Source organism: Mustela nigripes, chromosome 2, assembly GCF_022355385.1.
Source record: "Mustela nigripes isolate SB6536 chromosome 2, MUSNIG.SB6536, whole genome shotgun sequence".
NCBI lineage: Eukaryota > Metazoa > Chordata > Mammalia > Carnivora > Mustelidae > Mustela > Mustela nigripes.
In genome coordinates this window covers 138,579,747-138,602,022 of record NC_081558.1, presented here as the reverse complement: position 1 = coordinate 138,602,022, position 22,276 = coordinate 138,579,747, and the positions used below count along the sequence as shown (strand labels likewise).

Genomic DNA, 22,276 nt, shown 5'->3' with positions numbered 1-22,276 from the left:
AAGTTGATCAAACTGATCCTTAATATTTATTCTCAAGTTAGATGTAGAAGTTAGGCGTCTAAAAAATTAAATACAAAATAGTTTCTAAATGTCTAATCATATTTATGATTGTATTCATTCTTTATGCCTTTCCCCATCATCAGCCAGAGTTTTGTTTTGATTTTTTTTGTTGTTTCGTTTTTTAAGTAAGCTTTACACCCAACATGGGGCTTGAACTTAGGACCCCGAGATCAAGACTTTCATGTTCTACCAATTGAACCAGTTAGGTGCCTCATGCCAGGTGTGTAAATATTACTACATGTCTATCCAGAGCTGATACTCAGTTGATAACTCATCAAAAAGAAAGCAAATCCTGGGCGCCTGGGTGGCTCAGTGGGTTAAGCCATTGCCTTCGGCTCAGGTCATGATCTCAGGGTCCTGGGATCGAGTCCCGTATTGGGCTCTCTGCTCAGCAGGGAGCCTGCTTCCCCCTCTCTCTCTGCCTGCCTCTCTGCCTACTTGTGATCTCTCTCTATCAAATAAATAAATAAAATCTTAAAAAAAAAAAAAAAAAAGCAAATCCTTTTCAGTCAGGTGCTCTCCTCTCCTATTCCTATTTTGACCAAAAGCAGGTTGGAGATGAGGGGTGGGTCAGGAAATTCCGATATGGTGTAATCTTGGTTTAACTAATGTGTAGGTGACAATGTAATGTGATGCCAGGTGTTACACATGGTAAGTCAGCTGGTCATACATACTATATTCTCCACATTTAAACTCTCAAGGCTTCCTGGAGGATCCATGATAACTGAAATTGATTTCCTTGAATTTGATGTGGCAGTTTTAAAACATAGCTTCCAAGGTCTTTATCATTTTTCCCTTTGAGAGGTGGAATCTCTGTCCCTTCCAATCTCTTTTGGAACTGAGTATCCTCCATTAAGGGTAAAACTGTCTGGAAAGGAGCTAAGTAAGGCCCATGGCGCTCAGGTGTTGGCTGAGCTGCCAAGTCAGCATCATCAACTTGGTTGCCGTGTACAAGAGCTACACTGAAAATGAATCCTCCAGCCCCAAGTTAAGCTCTGCTTGCTGATGCCACATGGAGCAGAAATAAGTCTTCACTGCTAAGTGATGCCCAAATAGTGATTTCTTTCTCAGAAGTACTTTCTCATAGTACTCTTGTGGGACAGACTGAAACACATCCTTACAAACAGAGGCATGCTCTCCCACTAGGCTTTCAGGGTACCTCCACAAACATGGAGCAACGCTCACTGTGAAAACCAGACTGACGCTGCATGGGACCTTTAGCCATTACTCTTACAAACAGCAGTTCCTTTTGCATACTTAATGCCCCTCACTCACTTCTGGTAATACTGTTCTTTTTTCCTGGTCTTCCCTGATGGAGGTGTTCTGCTGATGCTGGTGCAACTGCCAAAGCACCCCTCCTGATGGTAGCCACAATCCCTTCTTGCTTTCAATTGCTCCACTCCATACTTTCCCATTCTCCCTTGCACATGCTCCAGTGATCAGAAGGGTGAACACAGGGTCCATCCTAGGCCTATCAGAGTCCATTGTATGAATTTGCTAAAATTCACCGACAAGTCTCATATTGATGATATGACATATCATATTGATGATACGGTCCATTTAGGTTCTTTCATGTTTGATGGTTTGTTTTCACTATCCCTCACACATACGTATATTTTACAAGTATTTTAGAAATAAAATTTCGGGGTGAAAATGTATATTTAAAGTGTGATAATAGTATCAACAGACTTGCAAAAATTTTTGTGCCAATTTACACTTTAACTGTGATTAATTACATCTGCTTGGCCACATTAACCCTTTATATATCAAATCTGTCAGTCTATACCAGTTTGATAAGTACGAATGTGATGTTATTTTAGTTTGTATTCTTTTAATGATAAAAACATATGTTTTACATTTATATGTATACATATTTTTTTAAAAAATTCATTTATTTTTCTTGCAATCTGAGCCTGAAGCTCTCAAAAGTAAGATATGAACTACATCAGAAAAGTTCTGAATGGAGAAAGAACATATGGTTTATATATACAGTGGAATATTACTCAACCATCAGAAAGGATGAATACCTACCATTTACATCGATGTGGATGGAACTAGAGGATATTAGGCTAAGTGAACTAAGTCAATCGAAACATAATTATCATATGGTTTCAGTCATATATGGATTATAAGAGATAGCTTAGAGGACCATAGGGGAAGGAGGGAAAACTGAATGAGAAGAAATCAGAGAGGGAGACAAACCATAAAAGACTCTTGACTCTGGGAAACAAACTGAGGGTTGCAGAAGGGGAGGTGGATGAGGGATGGGGCACCTGGGTGATGGGCATTAAGGAGGGCACCTGATGTGATGAACACAATGTTATACATAACTAATGAATCAATGAACACTTCATTAAAAACTTATGACATACTGTATGTTGGCTAATTGAATTTTAATAAAAGAAAAGTTCTTATCACATACTATTATATTATGGTTAGTTAATATCAACCCAGTTTTTGATCCTTTGTTGGTATCTTGTTTTTCCACCTCAAGGCTTATGAAATTTTCCTTTTCTTAGAGTTCAAACATTTTATCACAACTGGATTTCTCTCTTAAGTTTTCTCTCATAACTTTCTTTTTTCTTTTTGATCTACATTATTGGGAACTTCCAGACTAAGTCCTTCAAAGACAAATCGGAATTCTTTTTAAACACTTTTAAGTCATCTCTACACCCAACCTGGGAGTCAGACTCACAACCCCAAAATCCAGCATCACGTGTTCTACCAACTGAGCTAGCCAGGCGCCCTGATAAATTGTAATTGTACAGTTAAAATTTCTGCACTTTGGCAGGGCTTAGGGGAAGGTAGGGGTGAATAGATGGAGAACAGAGGGGGTTTAGGGGACTGAAACTGCTCTGTATACTAAAATGGTAATTACATGTCATAATGTATTTGTCGAACCTGTAGAAGGTACACCAGCAAGAGTCAGCCCCGATATAATCTATGGGCTTTGGGTGGTAATGATATGTCATTGCAGATTGTGGAGGATGTGCATGAGTGGGGACAGGAGTATATGGGAAATCTCTGTATTTTCTGCTCAATTTTGCTATGAACCTAAAACTGCTTTAAAAATAAGGCTATTTTTAACATATGTAAATTTTATCCCATTAAAAAGAAGGGCTGTAGAAAATTATTTGTATGAGGAATGGGGATGGTGGAAGCTTGCTGAATTAAGAACAGCAGATTATCAATGACTCAGAACTGATGGGTTGATTGGGGAATTATTTTACCAGTCTGTTTATTCTTTACATACTCAAAACTCTCCATATTGAAGAAAAACAAACAAAAAATAAATTGGTTAATTACTGTTATTAGTTCTTCTATTCAGTCAGTTTTAGAAAACAAAAACAGAAGCAGAGAGAGTTTTACTGGAAGGATATTGATGGTGTCCCAGAATCAGTAGAAGGCTGGGAGAACTGGCTTAGCAAAAACACAGGAACTATAGCTCAAGGCTAGACAGAAGGAGCTGTGGATTACAGGAAATCCGCCAAAAAACTGCTCCTCTGGCAGGCCTGTGATCTCTTGAGCTTCCAAGTTTTTCCTGGGCTCTGTTACAAAAACGAACACCACCATCTAGTGGCCTCTTTTTGCATCTTTGTGTGGTTGCAGATTTCTTGACTGGTTTTCCAGCTCACCGTCATCTGAATGTTACCTTCTATACATCCTTCAGAATTTTTTCATTGCTTTTTTGGGTAATGTTGTTTGTGGAGAAATCAGGTTTATTGTGGTATAATTTAGAAAAGTAAAATTTTACTTTACAGTTCTATACGCTTAGATAAATACAAGCTATTTTGACAAATAGTTAGATGTGACTACCACCACAATCAAAATATGGAAGATTTATCACTCCAAAAAGTCTCTTGCCCTGTTTTGAAGACCATCTGTCCATCTATCCTCCAGCCCCCAAAGCCCCACCGATCTGTTTTTTCTCCCTGTAGTTTTGCTTTTCTAAAATGTCACATAAATGGAATCATACAGTATGTAGCCTTTTGAGTCTGGCCTCTTTCAGTTAGCGAAGTGCATTGAGATTCATCTATGTTGTCCCTTATATTGATAGTCCTCCCCCACTCCTCACCCCCTTTCTTTGTTTTGACTGAGTAGTACTTTGCTGTATGGATGTGCCAGCATGTGTTTATTATTCATTCACTAGTCCAAGGGCATTTGAATTTTTTCCAGTTTTGGCAGTTATGAATAAAGTCACTATAAATACTGTGTACAGGTGTTTGTGTAAACATGTTTTCATTTCTTCTCTCTTTTTAAAAAGATTTTTAAATATTTATCTATTTGACAGAGAGAGACACAGTGAGAGTGGGAGAGGGAGAAGCAGGTTTCCTGCTGAGAAGGGAGCCTGCTGTGGGGCTCGATCCCAGGACCCTGGGATCATCTGAGCGGAAGGGATACGCTTAGCAACTGAGCCACCCAGGTACCCCAATGTTTTCAGTTCTCTTGGGCAATTACCTTGATTAGGGGATTGCTGAGTTCTGTCATATATGTATATTTAACTTTCTAAGAAACTGCCAGAATGCTTTCTAAAGTGGTTATGCCATTTCACACTCCAACTACCAACATTTTTTTCTGCTTGTGACCTCCTACATGATTTTCCAATATTGCCATGTTTGACTCCTAAATTTTTTCTTCTGTTATATTGTGTGATTTTTAGATAGGGAAGATGATACCAAAATATTTTAAGTAGAACATTATGTTTATTAACTATTTGTAAGGACTAATTTTTGAATTTTATCTCCCCCTTTCATGACTGGGGTCTTGATGTCGTTTGTTTTCATTTTAATATTGTTTTAGAGATTCACATATCTTTTATTTTTCTGTAAAAATTTCCCCATATCGTGCCTGGGTGGCTCAATGGGTTAAGCCTCTGCCTTCAGCTCAGGTCATGATCTCAGGATCCTGGGATCAAGCCCTGCATCGGACTCTCTGCTCAGCAGGGAGCCTGCTTTCCCCCACTCTCTCTCTGCCTGCCTCTCTGTCTACTTGTGATCTCTCTCTGTCAAGTAAATAAATAAAATCTTTAAATAAAATTTCCCCATATCTTGCCATGCTTTAATGTACACGGTTTTCAAAATAAGGACAGAGTACATAATCCTTTAGTGAATCATTTCACAATCATATGTTGTATATTTACAATGTGCTAGTTATGACACCATATTCTGAAAATAAATATTTTTATGGTGCTATCATTTAGAAAAAAATGTTTTCATATATACTATTTAATTCTCTGAAAGTTAAAATACAACCACCCAAAACCAAACATTATTTGTGTGTGTGTGTGTGTGTGTGTAAAATAGCAGGCAGTTAAAGGGCAGAGAGAAATAAGATGACAAAACATGAGTTTAATTGGCTAAGAGATGAAGAAAGTTGGAGAAAGAGGTAACAAATGTGTGAGGGGGAGGTTGGGAAGTGGAAAAAAGAAGGACATTCAGTGACTACCAGATTGTGTTACGATATTTGTCCCACCCTGAAATTCCCTTGGGTATCCTTAGGAAGTACCTTCACACTTTTTATAGACTTTTGAAATACTAATTAACTGGTTACCTACCTTTTCCAACAAGCGAGTCCAAGACAAAGAATTTTACTTTGGGCAACTAACACTACCAATAAGGAAAGACATCTTAGCTAAAATGGGAGTGGGGGGCACCTGGGTGGCTCAGTGGGTTAAGCCGCTGCCTTCGGTCAGGTCATGATCTCAGGGTCCTGGGATCGAGTCCCACATCGGGCTCTCTGCTCAGTAGGGAGCCTGCTTCCTCCTCTCTCTCTCTGCCTGCCTCTCTGCCTACTTGTGATCTCTGTCTGTCAAATAAATAAATAAAATCTTAAAAAAAAAATGGGAGTAGGTATGGAAATGAAAACTTTGTGAAGTTTCTCCTTTTAGGAAAAGCAGCTATTCTTGTAACCTGTCCTAAGAAAAGTGGGGTCATGCTGCTTTTTTCTAGTTACCTAAGATTTGTGGTATCTTGGTTGAAATGAGGCTCTGAATGTGCAGCTAATTCCTAGGAAAAGGTAAAAATAAAAACTTCAAACCAGGGGCGCCTGGGTGGCTCAGTGGGTTAAAGCCTCTGCCTTTGGCTCAGGTCATGATCTCAGGGTCCTGGGATAGAGTCCCACGTCAGACTCCCTGCTCAGCATGGAGTCTGCCTTCCTCTCCCTTTGCCCCTCTCCCCTGTTCATGTGCTTTCTCTCCGAAAAATAAATAAATAATTTAAAAAAAATTTAAAAAATAAATAAAAATTCCACAGAAAGCATTATCATTATTTGTGCAAAAACAGAAAGCATACTGCTTTTCAAAACCTGGAGGACTTCATTTTCTTCACCCTCACTGCAAGCTGTTTTATGAGTCACTGTGTTTCATTCCTATATTTTTTATTTTTAATATACAAATACTCCAAGAGCAATATTATTCACAACAGCCAAAAGGTGACAGCCACCCAAATGTCCACGGGCGGATAGATGGATAAATAAAATGTGGTATACACACACATGCACTCAGTAGAATATTATTCAGTCTTAAAAAGCAAGGAAGTCCTGTCTCATGTTATAGCATGGATGAACCCTGAGGACATTATGCTAAGTGAAATAAATCAGTTATTAAAAGATGAATACTGTATGATTTCGCTTATATGAGGTATCTAAAGCTGTCACATTCATAGAAACAGAAAATGGAATGGTGGCCACCAGGGCTGAGAGAAGAGGGAAATGGGGAATTGTTCATTGGGTAGAGTTTCAGTTTTCAAGATAAAATATGGAAATCTGCTGTACACAATATGAATATACTTAGCACTACTGAACTATTCACTTAAAAAGGGCTCAGATGGTAAATTTTCCATTCCATATTTTTACCACAATTTAAAAAAATATATATATATACCCCCAGTGAATTTATACCCATGAATTTTATAAAGGATAACCAGTTAAAAAATCCTTCAAAATTATAGCACTGCAAATAGATGGAAGAAGCAGTGGTAATAGGGCTATTAGTCTGCTTAAATATATACCCAGTGATATTTGTGGCTTTAAAGAATATTTTGCAAAGTGTATTTTGAATGCTTAATGAAGAATAAAAAGGCTAGAGTCAGTTGGCCTGTTTTGAATCTTAGTTTTCTGGTTTACTGGCTGTATAACCTTATGCTAGTTAATTTGTCTCTCAGTTTTCTCAATCACAAACTAAGATGACAAGGAGATAATGATAGTACCCATGTCATAAGATCATTGTATTAAATGTGCTCATATATGTAATAATTTATAATAGTGCCTCAGCATATGAAGTGTTCTAGCAGGTTTATTCAATGGTCTTCTGCTTTAACAAAACAGTACATTTAAAGATAGGAATGTATCATATATGTGTGGTTATTTTTATCATAATTATTCCTTTATGAAAAGATTAACTACAAGTTTTTTTTTTAAAGATTTAATTTATTAAATAGAGCACACAGAGAGAGAGGAAGAAGCAGAATCCCTACTGAGCAGGGAGTCTGACATAGGTCTCAATCCCAGGACCCTGGGATCATGACCTGAGCTGAAGGCAGACCCTTAACTGACTCACCACCCAGGCACTTCTAACTGCAAGATTTTTAAACAGTGAGAATCTATGGTGTGTGTTGTCTTTTGAAATTTTGAAGTGATTTCAAACTTATAGCAAAGTTGCAATAACAGTACAAAGAGCTCCCATATACCCTTCACTTATTGAGAGACTTTAAGTTTTGCCAATTATCCTACAATATCCTTTGTAGCAAGAAGATTCAATCCAGGAGCATATATTTACTCAGTTGTCATTTCTCTACTCTCCTTCAATCTAAAACAGTTCCTTAGCCCTCCTATGACCTTCATTTTCTAAGATGACTATGCTAATTGTATTTTTCTGAGCATTGCACCACATTTCCAGTTCCACATGCTCTTCTAGAATTCTGTCTCTTAATCTAGACAATCGCTGTGCCTCGGTCTATGAACAAAATATAGAGCAGTAGACCTAATTTATGAGGCTAGGTTAAAAAGGCCATGTAACCTTCTATCTGGCTCTCTCTTTCACACAGACACTTTACACACTCCCTGGGAGTCCTGAGCTGACATGCAGAAAATCCAGTTACCCTAAAGCTGTGATGATGAAGAGACCATAGAAAAGTAGACGTGTCAGAGGGGCTGCAACTGTTCCAACCCTCAGTTGTGTGAGTCTTCCAGATCAGGTGTCACAGGTGTGAGTGCAAAAACCTTCACATGATTCTAGCTCCCAGCCTTTAAGCCACTCTAGCCGAGGCCGAGTGGAGCCAGCTCTGGGCTGTTCCAGATGACAGCTTAGAACTGAGAAGGACTATCCCTGCTGAACCTTGTCCAAATTGTAGCAAAATAAAGAGTGTTGTTTTAAGCCACTAGGTTTTAGGGTGTTTGTTACAAACCAATAGATAACTGGAATAACTGTAGACTGATTATTTTGTGGAATGTCCCTCCAACTGTATTTGCTTGATGTTTACTCACAGTTGGGTTATGTATTATAGGCAAGACCACTGAAGTGATTCAGTGTTTGGTTCACTGCATCCATCGGATAATGTATGAAGTTTATTTGTTCCATTACTGTTGATGTTAACTTCAATCACTTGAATAAGGACGTACCTTCAGGTTACTCCACAATAAAGTTACTCTTTTTCCATGTATGATTATTTTGTAGAGAGATACTTTGAGACAACGTAAATAAAACCTGTTCTTGATCCATCTTTCATCCATAAATTTTCCATCCATTGATGTTTCTTGCCTGAATTTATTATTTCTGTGAAGGTTGCAACATGATTTTTTTTAAAGGTTTTATTTATTTATCTGTCAGAGAGAGAGAAAAAAAAAGAGAGAGAGAGCGAGAGAGCACACGAGCCCACAAGCAGGCAGAGTGGCAGACGAGGCAGAGAGAGAAGCGGGCTCCCTGCCAAGCAAGGAGCCTGATGTGGGACTCCATTCCAGGACCCTGCGATTATGACCTGAGCCGAAGGCAGCGGCTTAACCAACTATGCCACCCAGGCATCCCCAAAATGATGATTTTATAATTCAATTATTCCTTTTACTTTTATTAGTTGACGTTGTTCCTTATATTACAAGGACGGGTTTTCCGTCTATTTAATCAACCATCCAAGGAAGGGTTTTCTCTCTATTTAATCATCCATTTATTTATATCATTATACACTGATGGGCTCCTAATCTAATCAGTGGATGTAATTTGTTTACCAATCTTTTATTTTGATAGATTATCCCAGATTTGGCTAGTAAAAGTCCTTTCAAACTGACTTCTGTATCCCTCCGACATGGCCCCATTATTCTCTGAGTAGATCCTTACTTTCTGGCCCCAAAGGATGTTCCTGGTCATCCTGTCCTTCCTCTGTCCCCGAAATCAGCCTTTTCTCCAAGAAGACATGGTTCCTCTTGTTGAATAGTATTTAGAAACCAGTATCTGGTGGCTTGGTTAGCTCATTGCTACTGGGATCATACTACTTCCTGGACTTTTCTGTGCACAGAGACAAGTAAATATAGTAGAGGGTAGTGAGTACTAATGAAAGGGAAAGGAGCACAAAAAAGGAAAAGACAGAGTTTTGGGGAGGGAACAGAAATATTCTAGACAGAAGATATTTATGTGCAGAAGGCCTAAGTCAAGAGAGAATATGTCATTTTTAAGGAACTAAAGCACTATGGCTAGAGTAGAGAGAAGGGGTAGTGGTAAGAGAGAAGGAAACAAGGTAAACAGGGGATAGCCAAAGCTCAAGACAAAGACCAAATGAGCAATGCTTAAAGGTTTTAAGTTCATCCTGAGAGCAATGGAGAACTATTAAGAAGATTTCAAGCAAGGGATATATGATCAAAATAATTTTTAAAAATATTTAATTAATTTATTTATTTGAGAGAGAGAGAAAGAGAGAAAGAGAGAAACAGCATGAGCAGGAAGGGCAGAGAAAGAGGGAGAGAGAGAATCAAGCAGACTACACACAGCATAGAGCCCAATGCAGGGCTTAATCCCATGACCCTGAGATCAGGACCTGAGCAGAAACCAAGATTTAGATGCTTAACAGACTGAGCCACCCAGGTGCTCCCCAAAATCATTTTCAAACAGTTGTCTTTAATTACAAAACAAACAATTCACATATCATCCTGAAAGGATTTTGAAATACTAAATACTTTCTTCCATATTTTAAGTTGTCATCTAATATTTTTTATAAACTTTAAAGTTAATTTTTGTAATGGAAAGTTTAAAATATTTGTTTGAGAGATGAAATGACCTTGGATTATACCTGAAGTATTTTATGATATGTACTCACCAAATCTGAAAAGTCATGTGGAATTTCTATCTGTGGATTTTATCAAATGTTATCTAAAAAATGTGTTAGTTTCAGAAACTACAAAATTACATTTAGAATTATCAACATCACTAGTTTTTGTTGCCTATGTTGTTCTGAATTCCGAACAATTTTCACCCTTAACAAAACTATGTATGAGACAGGTAAAGGACTTACAGGTTCAAGATACTTCAACTACTCATTAAAAGAGGTTTCCAGACTTCCCCCTTTTGCCAAAGATGGAGTATCAGGAACTGGATATACCCTCCTGTTGAAACAACAAGAATAATAATAAAAAGTCAGACAAAATAAATGAAACAATGGTTTTGAAATACTGAATATCAAGCATTAAAGGACAGTGAACCCTGAGAGACAGGAAACAAGAGATGAGCCCTTCCATTACCCCAGCTTACTGTCTTGAGGATCTCTAAACTATAGACATAACTTAACTATTAATAATCACATTAAATGTAAATAGTCTAAATACTCCAATTAAAAGAAATTGGCAGAGACAAAAAATCAAGATCCAATTATTTGCTGCCTTTAAAAAAATGCTTTAAAACATAACATAAATACAGAAATAGGTTAAAGAGTTGCAAAAGACAGATCATACAAATAACCAGTCAAGAAAGCGGGTATGCTATTTTATTTTATTTATTTCTTTTTAAAAGTAAGTTCTAGGCCCAATGTAACACTTGAACTCCTGACCCTGAGATCAAGAGTCACATGTTCCACCAACTGAACCAGCCAGGCACCCCAGGCATGCTCTTTTAATATTGGACAAATGTCAGAATAAAGAATATACCAGGGGCACAAAATGTCATTTCATAATAATAAAGTAATCAATAACAATTCTAAACATTTGTGACCCTAATAATAGTATTTCAAAATGCATGAAGCACAAACTGATAGAAGTATAAAAAGTTGATAAAATCACAATTATAGAGATTTTAGAACCCCTCTCTCAATAACTGATAGAATAAATGAACAGAAAATCATCAAGAATAGTCTTGAACAATATTATCAACCAACTTAACCTATTTGCCATATATACAACACTCTACATAACAGCAGAATACACATTCTTTTCAAGTACACACAGAACATTCACCAAGACAGACTATATTCTAAGCCATAAAACAAACCTCAATACATTTAAAAGGATTCAGATCATGCAAAATATATTCTCTAATCACAATGGAATTAACTTAGAAGCCAATAACAGAAAGAGCTCTGAAAAATCCTCAAATATTTGGAAATGGAATAACACACTTTTAGATAACCCATGGATCGAAGAAAAAATCAAAAGAGAAATTAGACACTGTCTAGAATCAAATGGAAATGAAAATATGATATATCAGAATCTGTGGGATATCAGTAAAGTAGTTCTTAGGGGGGAAATTATAGAGCTAAATACCTATATTAACAGAGGAGAAAGATCTCAAATTGATAGCTCAGATTCCAACTTAAAAAACTAGAAAAAGAACAAACTAAATACAAAGTAAGAAGAAGAAAGGAAATAAAAGATTAAAGTGGAAATCAATGAAATAGAAAGCAGAAAACAGTAAATAGAACTAAGAGCTGTTCTTCGAATCAATAAAATTGGTAAACCTCTTTCTAGACAGACTGTTGAGGAAAAACAGAAAGCAAAATTACCAATATCAGGAATGAGGAATTTGATATCACTACAAAGTCTAGATATTCAAAGAATAATAAGAGAATATTATGAATAACACTTTGTCTATGAATTTGACAACTTAGACAAAACTGACAAATTCTTTGAAAGACACAAATTGCCAAAGCTCAGTCAAGAAAAAATAGATAACCTGAAGAGCCCTATATCTTTTAAAAATTTACTTTGAGTTAAAAACCTTATTACAAAGAAAACTTTAGGCTCAGATGGCCTCATTGCTGAATTCTACCTGACATTTAAGAAAGAAAGAACAATTCTATACTAACTCTTCTGGAAAGAATAATTCTACACAAACTTTCAACTTTATTCTCTGAGGCCAGCATTACCCTGATAAAAAATCCAGTTAAAGACATTACAACAAGACAGCAAGCTAATATTCCTCATGATCACAGAAGCAAAAATTTGAAAGCAAGATTTAGCAAATCAAATTCAGTATATAAAAAGGAAAATATATAGGGATGCCTGGGTGGCTCTGTTGATTGAGTATCTGACTCTTGGTTTTGGCTCAGGTGATGATCTCAGGACTGTGACACTGGACTGAGTCAGGCTCCACACTCAGCATGGAGTCTGCTTGAGGGTTCTCTCCTTCTGCCCTTCCCCCCCACTCACTTGTGCACCTGCACGCACTTGCCGGCAGGTGCTCTCCCCCTCTCTAAAATAAATACCTCTTAAAAAGTGAAGAGGAAAATATATCATGATTACTTGAAGCTTATTCCAAGAATGTAGGGCTAGCTTGACACTTAAAAATCAACCAATCAATATAAATTACCACATTAACAAACTGAAAAAAAGAAAAGCCATATAATAATCTCAATAGATCAGATAAAGGACTAGTGTCCAAAATCTATGAAGAACTTAGCAAACTCAACACCCAAAGAACAAATAATCCAATCAAGAAATGGGCAGAGGACATGAACAGACATTTCTGCAAAGAAGACATCCAGATGGCCAACAGACACATGAAAAAGTGCTCCATATCACTCGGCATCAGGGAAATACAAATCAAAACCACAATGAGATAGCACCTCACACCAGTCAGAATGGCTAAAATCAACAAGTCAGGAAATGACAGATGCTGGCGAGGATGCGGAGAAAGGGGAACCCTCCTACACTGTTGGTGGGAATGCAAGCTGGTGCAACCACTCTGGAAAACAGCATGGAGATTCCTCAAAATGTTGAAAATAGAACTGCCCTATGACCCAGCAATTGCACTACTGGGTATTTACCCTAAAGATACAAACATAGTGATCCAAAGGGGCACGTGCACCCGAATGTTTATAGCAGTAGTGTCCACAATAGCCAAACTATGGAAAGAACCTAGATGTCCATCAACAGATGAATGGATCAAGAAGATGTGGTCTATATACACAATGGAATACTATGCAGCCATCAAAAGAAATGAAATCTTGCCATTTGCGACAACATGGATGGAACTAGAGCGTATCATGCTTAGCGAAATAAGTCAAGCGGAGAAAGACAACGATCATATGGTCTCCCTGATATGAGGAAGTGGTGAAGCAACACGGGGGCTTAAGTGGGTAGAAGAATAAATGAAACAAGATGGGATTAGGAGGGAGACAAACCATAAGTGACTCTTAATCTCACAAAACAAACTGAGGGTTGCTGGGGGGGAGGGGGGTTGGGAGAAGGGAGGTGGGGGTATGGACATTGCGGGGGGGGGGGGTATGTGTTTTGGTGAGTGCTGTGAAGTGTGTAAACCTGGTGATTCACAGACCTGTACCCCTGGGGATAAAAATATATGTTTATAAAAAATAAAAAATAAAAAAAAATAATCTCAATAGACAAAGAAAAAGCATTTGACAACATCCATTCCTGATCAAAACTCTCAGCAGAACAGGAATAGCGGAGAACTTCCTCAACTTGATAAAGGGAATCTATGAAAAACCTACAGCTTATGGATGAAGGACTGAATGTTTTCCCTCTAATGTCATGGTTTCAGTGAAACTGGGTACAGAAATTTGAGAAATTTTGTCTTGGACTTGTTGAATTTAGGGCCCAACATGCCATTGATGATTTGACTGGGGATTTGCAGAGTAATATGTATCTGGAACTCAGAGGAGAGAGCTATCATAGAGCCTATTAAAGGATATTTTAAAAGTGGTTTTTATTTTTATTTTATTTTTTAAAGATTTTATTTATTTATTTGAGAGAAAGAGAGAGCACAGAGGGCAAAGCATACTCCCTACCAAGCAGGGAGCCAGATGTAGGAGTCCATCCCAGGACCCAGAGATCATGACCTGAGCCAAAGGCAGATTCTCAAGCAACTGAGCCACCCAGACGCCCCTAGTTTTGATTTTTAAACAAGTACCCCAAAGAAACACAGCTGAAGAGTAAGATGAAAAGAGGGTAGTAAATGGAAATATTGAGGAAAAGCGACACATAAGCTTCCTCCTGTAGGACAGATACAGAAAGAGGGGCAAGACAAGGTGACCGAAACAATATCAATTATCATTAAAAACAAAACAAAAAACAAAACAAAACAAAAAAAGACCAAGAACAATCTTACAGGTGAAAAGACACTTCTATGATATCTAAGAGAAATCCAGTTTCAAGAACAAGGGAGGGGTCAAAAGAGTCAAAAGCTGCTGAAGAACTTTAGATATAAGGATCCTGGTACCTTAGCAACAAACACAGGTGACCACTAGAATATATTTAAAATAGGTATTATCTAGTATAGATGGGCTTTAGCCAATCCTTAACGCTGGCACATCACATTCCATTCCATTCCATTCTGCGTGGATATTGATGTAAGCTGAGTCTCTCCTATTGGTTACTACCCTGGTCTCTTGACGCTCATGCAGACCTACCAAGAGAGCACAGTATCCATGGCGTTAGAAACTTCAAGTATCCCCTTTTCAGCCCAAAAAAGGGTAAGTGAAATACATTGACTCAGGGGTCAATGGATTTTGGAACTTTTGTTCCCGATGGTAATAAATTGTCTATCCTTTTCCAGATCAAGTACCCCCTACCTCCTATTCAGAGAGGCAGAGAGGCATATTACCTCACTAAGCCACAATTTCTTTATTAGTTAAAAGCAGAGGGGCGCCTGGGTGGGTTAGTAGGTTAAGCCTCTGCCGTCAGCTCAGGTCATGATCTCAGGGTCCTGGGATCGAGCCCCGCATCGGGCTCTCTGCTCAGCTGGGAGTCTGCTTCCTCCTCTCTCTCTGCCTGCCTCTCTGCGTACTTGTGATCTAAATAACTAAATAAAATCTTAAAAAAAAAAAAGTGGGCAAGAACGTAAATCCTACCTCGCTACCTTCATGAAATAGCTTAGAATAAAAAGAGTTCTTATAAGTCAGGGTTGTTTTACTCTAGCTCCTTGGTACTTGAACCCTGACCCATAGCATGAGCTCAGCAAATGGCTGTATCGTAGAATTGAATATTTGTTAAAAAGGCCTTGTGAATCTGGAAGCTGTTCCAAGTGTTATTTATTTTCCAACCCCGATTTAGTTTCCCAGGTGACCAAATTTAAAGTAATACCTGATCTTGCCGGTAGCCAAGGAGTGGCTGGAAGGACTGTAGCCTCTTTCCCACAAACCATCTGGATAAAAACACGGGGCGCTGTGCAGAGTTTCGTGGCTGGTCCCCTGGCTCAGCGTCCCACCAGATTGCTGCTCGCAAACCTCTTCCTTTTGGAAATTCTGCACCCCCTGTAGAACTTTTGCGGACCCGCGTGATCAAATTTCACTTTGACATCCCTTGAGAGGTCACGACGAAACCCTTCCCAGTAGCCTTGGCTGCCCCATGCCCCACAGCCTGAGATGGGGCCGCGACAATGGCTAAGGGTTCCCCCAGGGGCCCAGCTCTCGGGAGGCTTCCCACTCCGCTCCCCCAGCCTCTAACCGAGGTCCAAGGCTGCCAGCCCGCAAGCTTTCTGAGGCTCGGGTTTTCCTCAGAGGCGGGCCTTCGCGGCGGAGGAGGGGCCGACGGTCTCGGGCTCCTCCTCCTCCTCGCCAGGCCCCTTGCCCGGTGCGGGGGCGGGACGCGAGCAGGGCTGTTGGGTGGGGGCTCCTCCCCGCCAAGGGCGGACTAGAGGAGGCGGAGGCGGGTGGGGTTCCTACTGGGGGCGGACTTTGGCGGCGGAGGCGGGGCCGGGCGCCGAAGGCCCTTCTTCCCAGGGGCGGGCGGGCTGGAGAAGCAGCGGGTTTATTTTCCCGGAGGCTGACCTCGGCGGCGGGAAAGGACTTGGGGGGCGGGGCCGGACCCCGAAAGCCCCTCCTCCCGAGGCGGGCTTATCTGGCCTCGGCGGCCGCTGCCGGGTGTCCGCGGTTTGGCTACTTAACCGAACGGGCTCTGGCTCCTCCCAGTGGCCGGCCGGGGCGGAAGCAGGAGGCGGGGGCAGCGTGCGCGCTGCTGGTCTTCTCTCCCGCGGCGCTGGGGCCCGCGCTCGGCGGCTGCTGCTAGATTCGGCGCCTCGCTGTCGGCTAGCTCCTCTCCGCGCCCTCCCGCTTCTAAAACCAGGCCTCCTCCTCAAGCCCCAGCCCGCGGCGTCGACCCCGCCGGCCCTCTCCCGCCCCGTCTCAGACTGTGGCCACCGCTGCCGCGGCCCCGGCCCCGGCCCCGATGGCTCTGTGCAACGGAGACTCCAAGGTCAGTTCTTCGGCGCGGGGCTCCCTGCCCCACCGCCTCCGGGCGTAGGCGAGGCTTCGGGGCCAGGGAACCACCACTCGACCCCCTCCCCCCAGCCGTCTGCGCAGCCCTGCGGCCCGGGCAGCTGCGCGTCGGAGAGTCCCCGGTCGGGGCCTGTGGCATGTTTTCTCCTCGGCAGCGGCAGGTGCTTTGTTGATTTTTGTCTGCGTGTCGGGGTTCCTGCGCCCGCTCGTCTCCGGGCGTCGGGGAGGGCGTCAGCTGCGGCGGCCGCGCCGCTGGCCCTCGCCTCCCCCGCTCCGCTGTGAGGCTGGGAGCCCGAAGAGCGTGGCCGGAGGGCGGAGGTTGGGAGGCAAGCGGGTGTGTGTGTTTGCTTCCTCAGCCCTCACCCCGTCCCTTCGGAGGCTGGGGGCCTTCTGTGGACCACCTGGGGTCCGCGGAAGGCAAGGCAGGGTCGGGGCCTCGCGTGCGGCGTTTAAGCTGTGCTGGCCTCCAGTCTTCCCGCCTCCCCATTTCCCGCCTGCCCTCGGTGAGGCCCTCCGCGTTTCCCAACGCCGGCCTTGGGGTCCGCGGCGGCGAGGCCGGCCCTCGGTGAGGCTGCGTGATTGGAGCCCTCCCTCCTCTCCCCCGCTCCCTGGTCCTTCGGTCAGTCCCCGGTCAGGGCCGGTGACCCGAGGGTCGCTCCCTCCGCTGCACCCCCCACCTCCATCCTTCTCCGAGGGCAGCAGCGTGGGTCTAACCCCGCCCCTAGCTGCTGGCTGCTGCTTTGGCACGTTTGTTTGCGGTGGATCCGCTCCCCGCGGTGGCGAGCCCTCTCCCGGACGTGAGCCGCGGCCACCACGTTGCGAGGGCTGGGGCAGTGGGGAGTCCCGGGGTGTTGGAAAAGTTGCCAACTTGATGCGGGGAGAGCACGTTTGGGTCGCCGCTGCGCTTCTCGTCGCTTCCAACTCACTTTTTTCTATAGACCCTCCTCTTTGGTCTCGCTTCTGAATGGAGCACCTTCGCTTTCACTTCTGTATGGAAATTTTCGTTGGTTTGGAGTTTTCAGACCCTCACAAAGTCGATTTTGTCTGCGATAAAGTGCATAGTTTTGAACTGGAGATTAACTTTAGCAAGATGTATCTCCTGCACACTGTTTAGAGCCTGGCTTTAAGAAATTACTTAAATTTTATTCATGTATGTGGGATCTTAAAAGTCAGGTGGAAATTGGTGTTCCAAGTCAGATAGTTACCTTATTTAGGTGGTGGTCTCTTTAAATGGTGGTGTCTAAGTGTTCCATATTAGTAGGTTCTCTCCTACTAAGATTGCTTAGTACTTTCCAAACATTAAAAAACTATTTGTTGAACAAATGAGAAAAGATAAGGTACTGATATGTTCTTTTATTTATTTTTTTTAATTTTTAAAGATTTTGTTTATTTGAGAGAGAGAGATCACAAGTAGGCAGAGAGGCAGAGAGGGGGGGAAGCAGCCTCCCTGCCGAGCAGAGAGCCTGATGCGGGGCTCAATCCCAGGACCCTGAGATCATGACCTTAGCGGAAGGCAGAGGCTTAACCCACTGAGCCACCCAGGCGCCCCTAATATGTTTTTTCAAATCGAGAAAATTAATGCGTAGACTACGTGAAGCTCTTTTCTTAGGATTATAAAGGGAAATGAAGATAGTCAAACTTGGCGTTTTGGACCCCAGAAGCTAATGTAAACCTCATTGTACAACTTTTTCCTGTACATTAGCTCACTTGCAAAGCATTTTTCTATTTTGAGACTTAAAACTTACCTTTGTGCTAGTGGAGGAAATGACTGTACTAATAGGAGGAGTCAAACCTAATTTATAGACTTTGAAAGATATATCGTGATTTGAGAAGGGTATTTTCACAAAATTAAGTTCAGGACTCAGTTTCCAAATTTATTTGTCCCAGGAGTATAGAACATCATTTTTTTTTCCTAGTTGATATTTTTGTTTTAACTTGCTTTTTAAGGAGAGTCTTGACAAATTTGAGCCTCAAGTGAATTGCTGATTAATTTTATTTCAAGGTCCTTTATGTTTTATAGCATACTCAAGCATGTGTTGTTTTTTTGTTGTTTAGTTTTTGTGTTTTGGAGTAACGATTAGATAAGAACTGAATTGGAAGCACTTTGAGGAGGAGCCGTCAGGGAAATAACTTATTTCATCAAATGTATTATTATTTCATGTACTCTTAAGGAGGAAAAAACTCCGTACAGTTAAACCACGATATGTCATTGATCATAAGAAACATTTCAAGTAAAGAGATGTGTAAACATGAGATAATATGCATAATAAATTAGGTGAAATAAGATATTTTTAAGAGATCCACCTGGAAATCTGAGTAGGCATCTCTCTTCCATAGTTTACCGCTGAACCACCCTTCCCTCTGGAGTGAAATATAAGTACTGTGCCCAAGCTTACTTTGTACATCAATTTGACTCTGAAAGTTCTGTGTAAATCCTGGTTCATAAAGTGGGAAGAAAGAGCTGATTTTGATTCCTATTCTGGTGCATTTCAATTTGTATCAGGATTTTCTAAAATGACATTTTTGCCCGATAGAAATTAGGGAGAGACCTAAAATCTATAAAAACATTTGGGCTGATTAATTATCCAAATCAGAGGTTATAGTTTTCTTACTTAAGGAGTTGAGATAATGTAATTAAGAAGTTAAGATTTTATGTAATGGTTTATTTAAAACTTTTTTTTTATAGCTACTCTGTGTTATATATGAATAATATATAGGTCAAGTATCAGACATAGTAACTATTTTCTGTTTTATTAAGGCAGGATTATCAGAATATTGTTCTGGGCTAGTTGGACTACTTGTCAAGTTTCCCACTTTTTGGCCTTATCTAAGCCTCAGACTCTGGAGTAGAAGTGGGACCTGCTTTATCACCTTTACTGAGATGTTGACTAGGGTAAATCATACTTGAATTAAAGGTGTTTTATAAATTGCGTGTGATATAGGATCTTTAACAACATCTGTTAAACTTTTAAAATTGGCATTTAAAAATTTTTTTTTTAAATAAGACAAACCAAATTTTATTTTTTGTTAAGATTTTATTTATTTAAGAAAGTGAGACAGAGGGGCGCCTGGGTGGCTCAGTGGGTTAAAGCCTCTGCTTTTGGCTCAGGTCATGATCCCAGGATCTGGGATCCAGCCCCTTATCAGGCTCTCTGCTCAGCGGGGAGCCTGCTTCCTTCTCTCTGTCTCTGCTTGCCTCTCTGCTTACTTGTGATCTCAGTCAAGTAAATAAATAAATAAATCTTGGTTGGGGGGGGAGAAAAGAAAGAAAAAGAAAGAAGTGAGACAGAGAGAGAGTATGAGCCAGGCGAGGGGTAAGGCTGGATCCCAGGACTCTGGGATCATGACCTGAGCCGAAGGCAGCCGCTTAAATGAGTGAGCCACCCAGGCGCCCCTTTAAATTAAAGTTTTTGAATTGAATTGAGAGATAACATTTTTTACCTGGGATGCATGAGTATTAAATAACTGTCCTTTTATGATAACTTTATAGAACTTTTTTCAAAGGTCAAGTTTTTTTTTTTTTTTTACCTGCTTCAGATTTTGTTCAGATATTAAGATATTTATCTAGGTGCTCAGTTGGTTAAGTGTCTGGCTCTTGATTTTGGTTCAGGTCATGGTCTCAGTGTTGTGAGATTGAGCCCCTCATCGGGCTCTGCGCTGGGGATGGCGCCTGCTTAAGAGAGTCTGCCCCTTTCCCCTTAACACTTACCTCCCTGTCTTTTTTCCCTTCCTTGACCTTAAAAAAACAAAACAAAACAAACAACAAAAAAAACTTTGACCCATTCATCTAGAATGTAAGAGCTGTTACAGACAGAAGAAATATATATATTTTTTGTTTCCTGTTAGACTTGGAAGGTTTTGAAATTCCTCCAGGAACCTCAGATAGCCTTGTCTTTATCTGGGCCAACTTGTTACTTAGGGAAGATAATTGTCTTTTAAGTATTTTTTTTAAATGTAGACTTGTTCAAATGTATTTGATACTTTTAAAAGGCTGTTTAATGATTCCTATTTCAAAAGATGCTATTTAATGTAATGAATACTTATTTGCTGTACAGAAGAATATAATTTACCTCTGTCATGGTGCTTACAGTGTGTCTTCATGTTTCCTACTAACCTAGACTGTTTATATGCTCAAAATGAATAAAGTCCTTAGGGATAAAACAATTCTGAAGCTCTTTGTTAATCAACAGAAAAGTAATCATTTCATAGAAATTTGAATCTTTGTATAGCATGTATAATTCTGGGTTGTGTAGAATACCTTTTTCATTATTATTGTGAAATAGAAAAGTTTCTGTATTTTCTTAAGAATCACAGTGATTCAAAAAAAATAGCTCTACTATAGAAGTAATGTGGTGTTAGTTGGTTTTCTAGTGGTGGACCCTTGCCACGGCTTCACGGTCATTGTTTTGAGGACCAAGGAGATGGTTTATATAGTTGGTGTGTGCATTCCCTAATATGGTACATTATAATGTCATAGGGAGCAAGGTGTTTGGTTATAGTAGTGTGACCTTATAATTCTTTGTCTAAACTGGGGAATTGCTAAAAATTAATGATAATTGATGTAAAATAAAATATTACCAAAGAAAAATACTTGTGGTTTTATACAATATAGTAAATAAATGGCAAAACTCTTGTAGCAAGAATGCTCAAATTACTCTCACTCTCTCTGGACATCATGAATGAACATATATATATATCTCTTTCCTGCATATACTTTACAGATGCCTTATTCATATTTCTCAGTGACCAGATGATGCTGGCCAGAGGTTTGGTGCATCTTGCAAGCTGAGCAATGGCTGTGGCACTCAAGGCTGGATAGAGTTATCTACCCTTAGATGTCCCTGTCCAAGTGTACTTCCATTTTATTAGGAAAGGATCTGGAAAAAGAAATGGGATATCAGTGGTTGGCTTTTCAGATTGAACCTGAAGTTAGAAGTGAGAACTCTGTGTTCATTATACCTGTACTCCGCAGAACTAGAAGGTGGGGAGTATAAAGTGAAAGTGTAACAAACCCCATCCTATGTTACTTTAATGCAGTTATTCATAGGTTAAAAATTAACAGGTTAAGAAATTAAGACTCTGAGATAAATGGATAGGTGTGGGAATAACTTGTAAATTAGGACAGTCCTGGCAAACTGGGCCACATGGTCACTCCAGTTATAGAGCACATATTGCCCTGAGTTTGGATCTTGATTTCAATAGTGACATCTATTTAAAATTTGGCTAAAATTTAATCCTAATGTATATATTAGAATATTTCTGAATTAGTAACTATACTAAGAGTTTATGAAATTCTTAAAAATTGTGTGTCAAGTTACTTGTTTTCTAAAAGGTAAGAACCAGCACTGTTGAAATTGACCAGGTAAAATAGTCTGCTCTAAGCTACCATAACATTTGCAGGGGATGTTTCCCCAAACTTCTAAAGCTGCTTGGACCTGCAAAATTCTGTTATTCTTGTTTGTCACAGGAGGACAGAATTCTTTTTGTCTCTTAAAACTTAACTGAGGTCTAAGTAAATTTAAATCACTTTCACCTTGTCTGTAATTGGGAGAACTAGTTTTCGTAATATTTAT

General features: G+C 40.3%; 1 protein-coding gene and 1 long non-coding RNA gene across 2 annotated transcripts in view; one reads left to right on the top strand and one right to left on the bottom strand.

The window, feature by feature from the left end:
- Positions 1-10,500: 10,500 nt before the first annotated feature.
- LOC132010128 (uncharacterized) lies at positions 10,501-16,006 on the bottom strand. The gene is made up of 3 exons (XR_009402169.1): positions 15,571-16,006; positions 14,708-14,893; positions 10,501-10,644 (listed from the first exon to the last, which is right to left on the bottom strand). It is a non-coding gene; the product is annotated as an uncharacterized LOC132010128 (long non-coding RNA).
- Positions 16,007-16,204: 198 nt separating this feature from the next.
- GMPS (guanine monophosphate synthase) overlaps positions 16,205-22,276 on the top strand; it is a 68,536-nt gene continuing 62,464 nt past the window's right edge. The window contains exon 1 of the mRNA XM_059391686.1: positions 16,205-16,680. Within this exon, the coding sequence (XP_059247669.1) occupies positions 16,654-16,680 (27 nt within the window). The 5' untranslated portion in view covers positions 16,205-16,653. The remainder of the gene's footprint in view (positions 16,681-22,276) is intronic.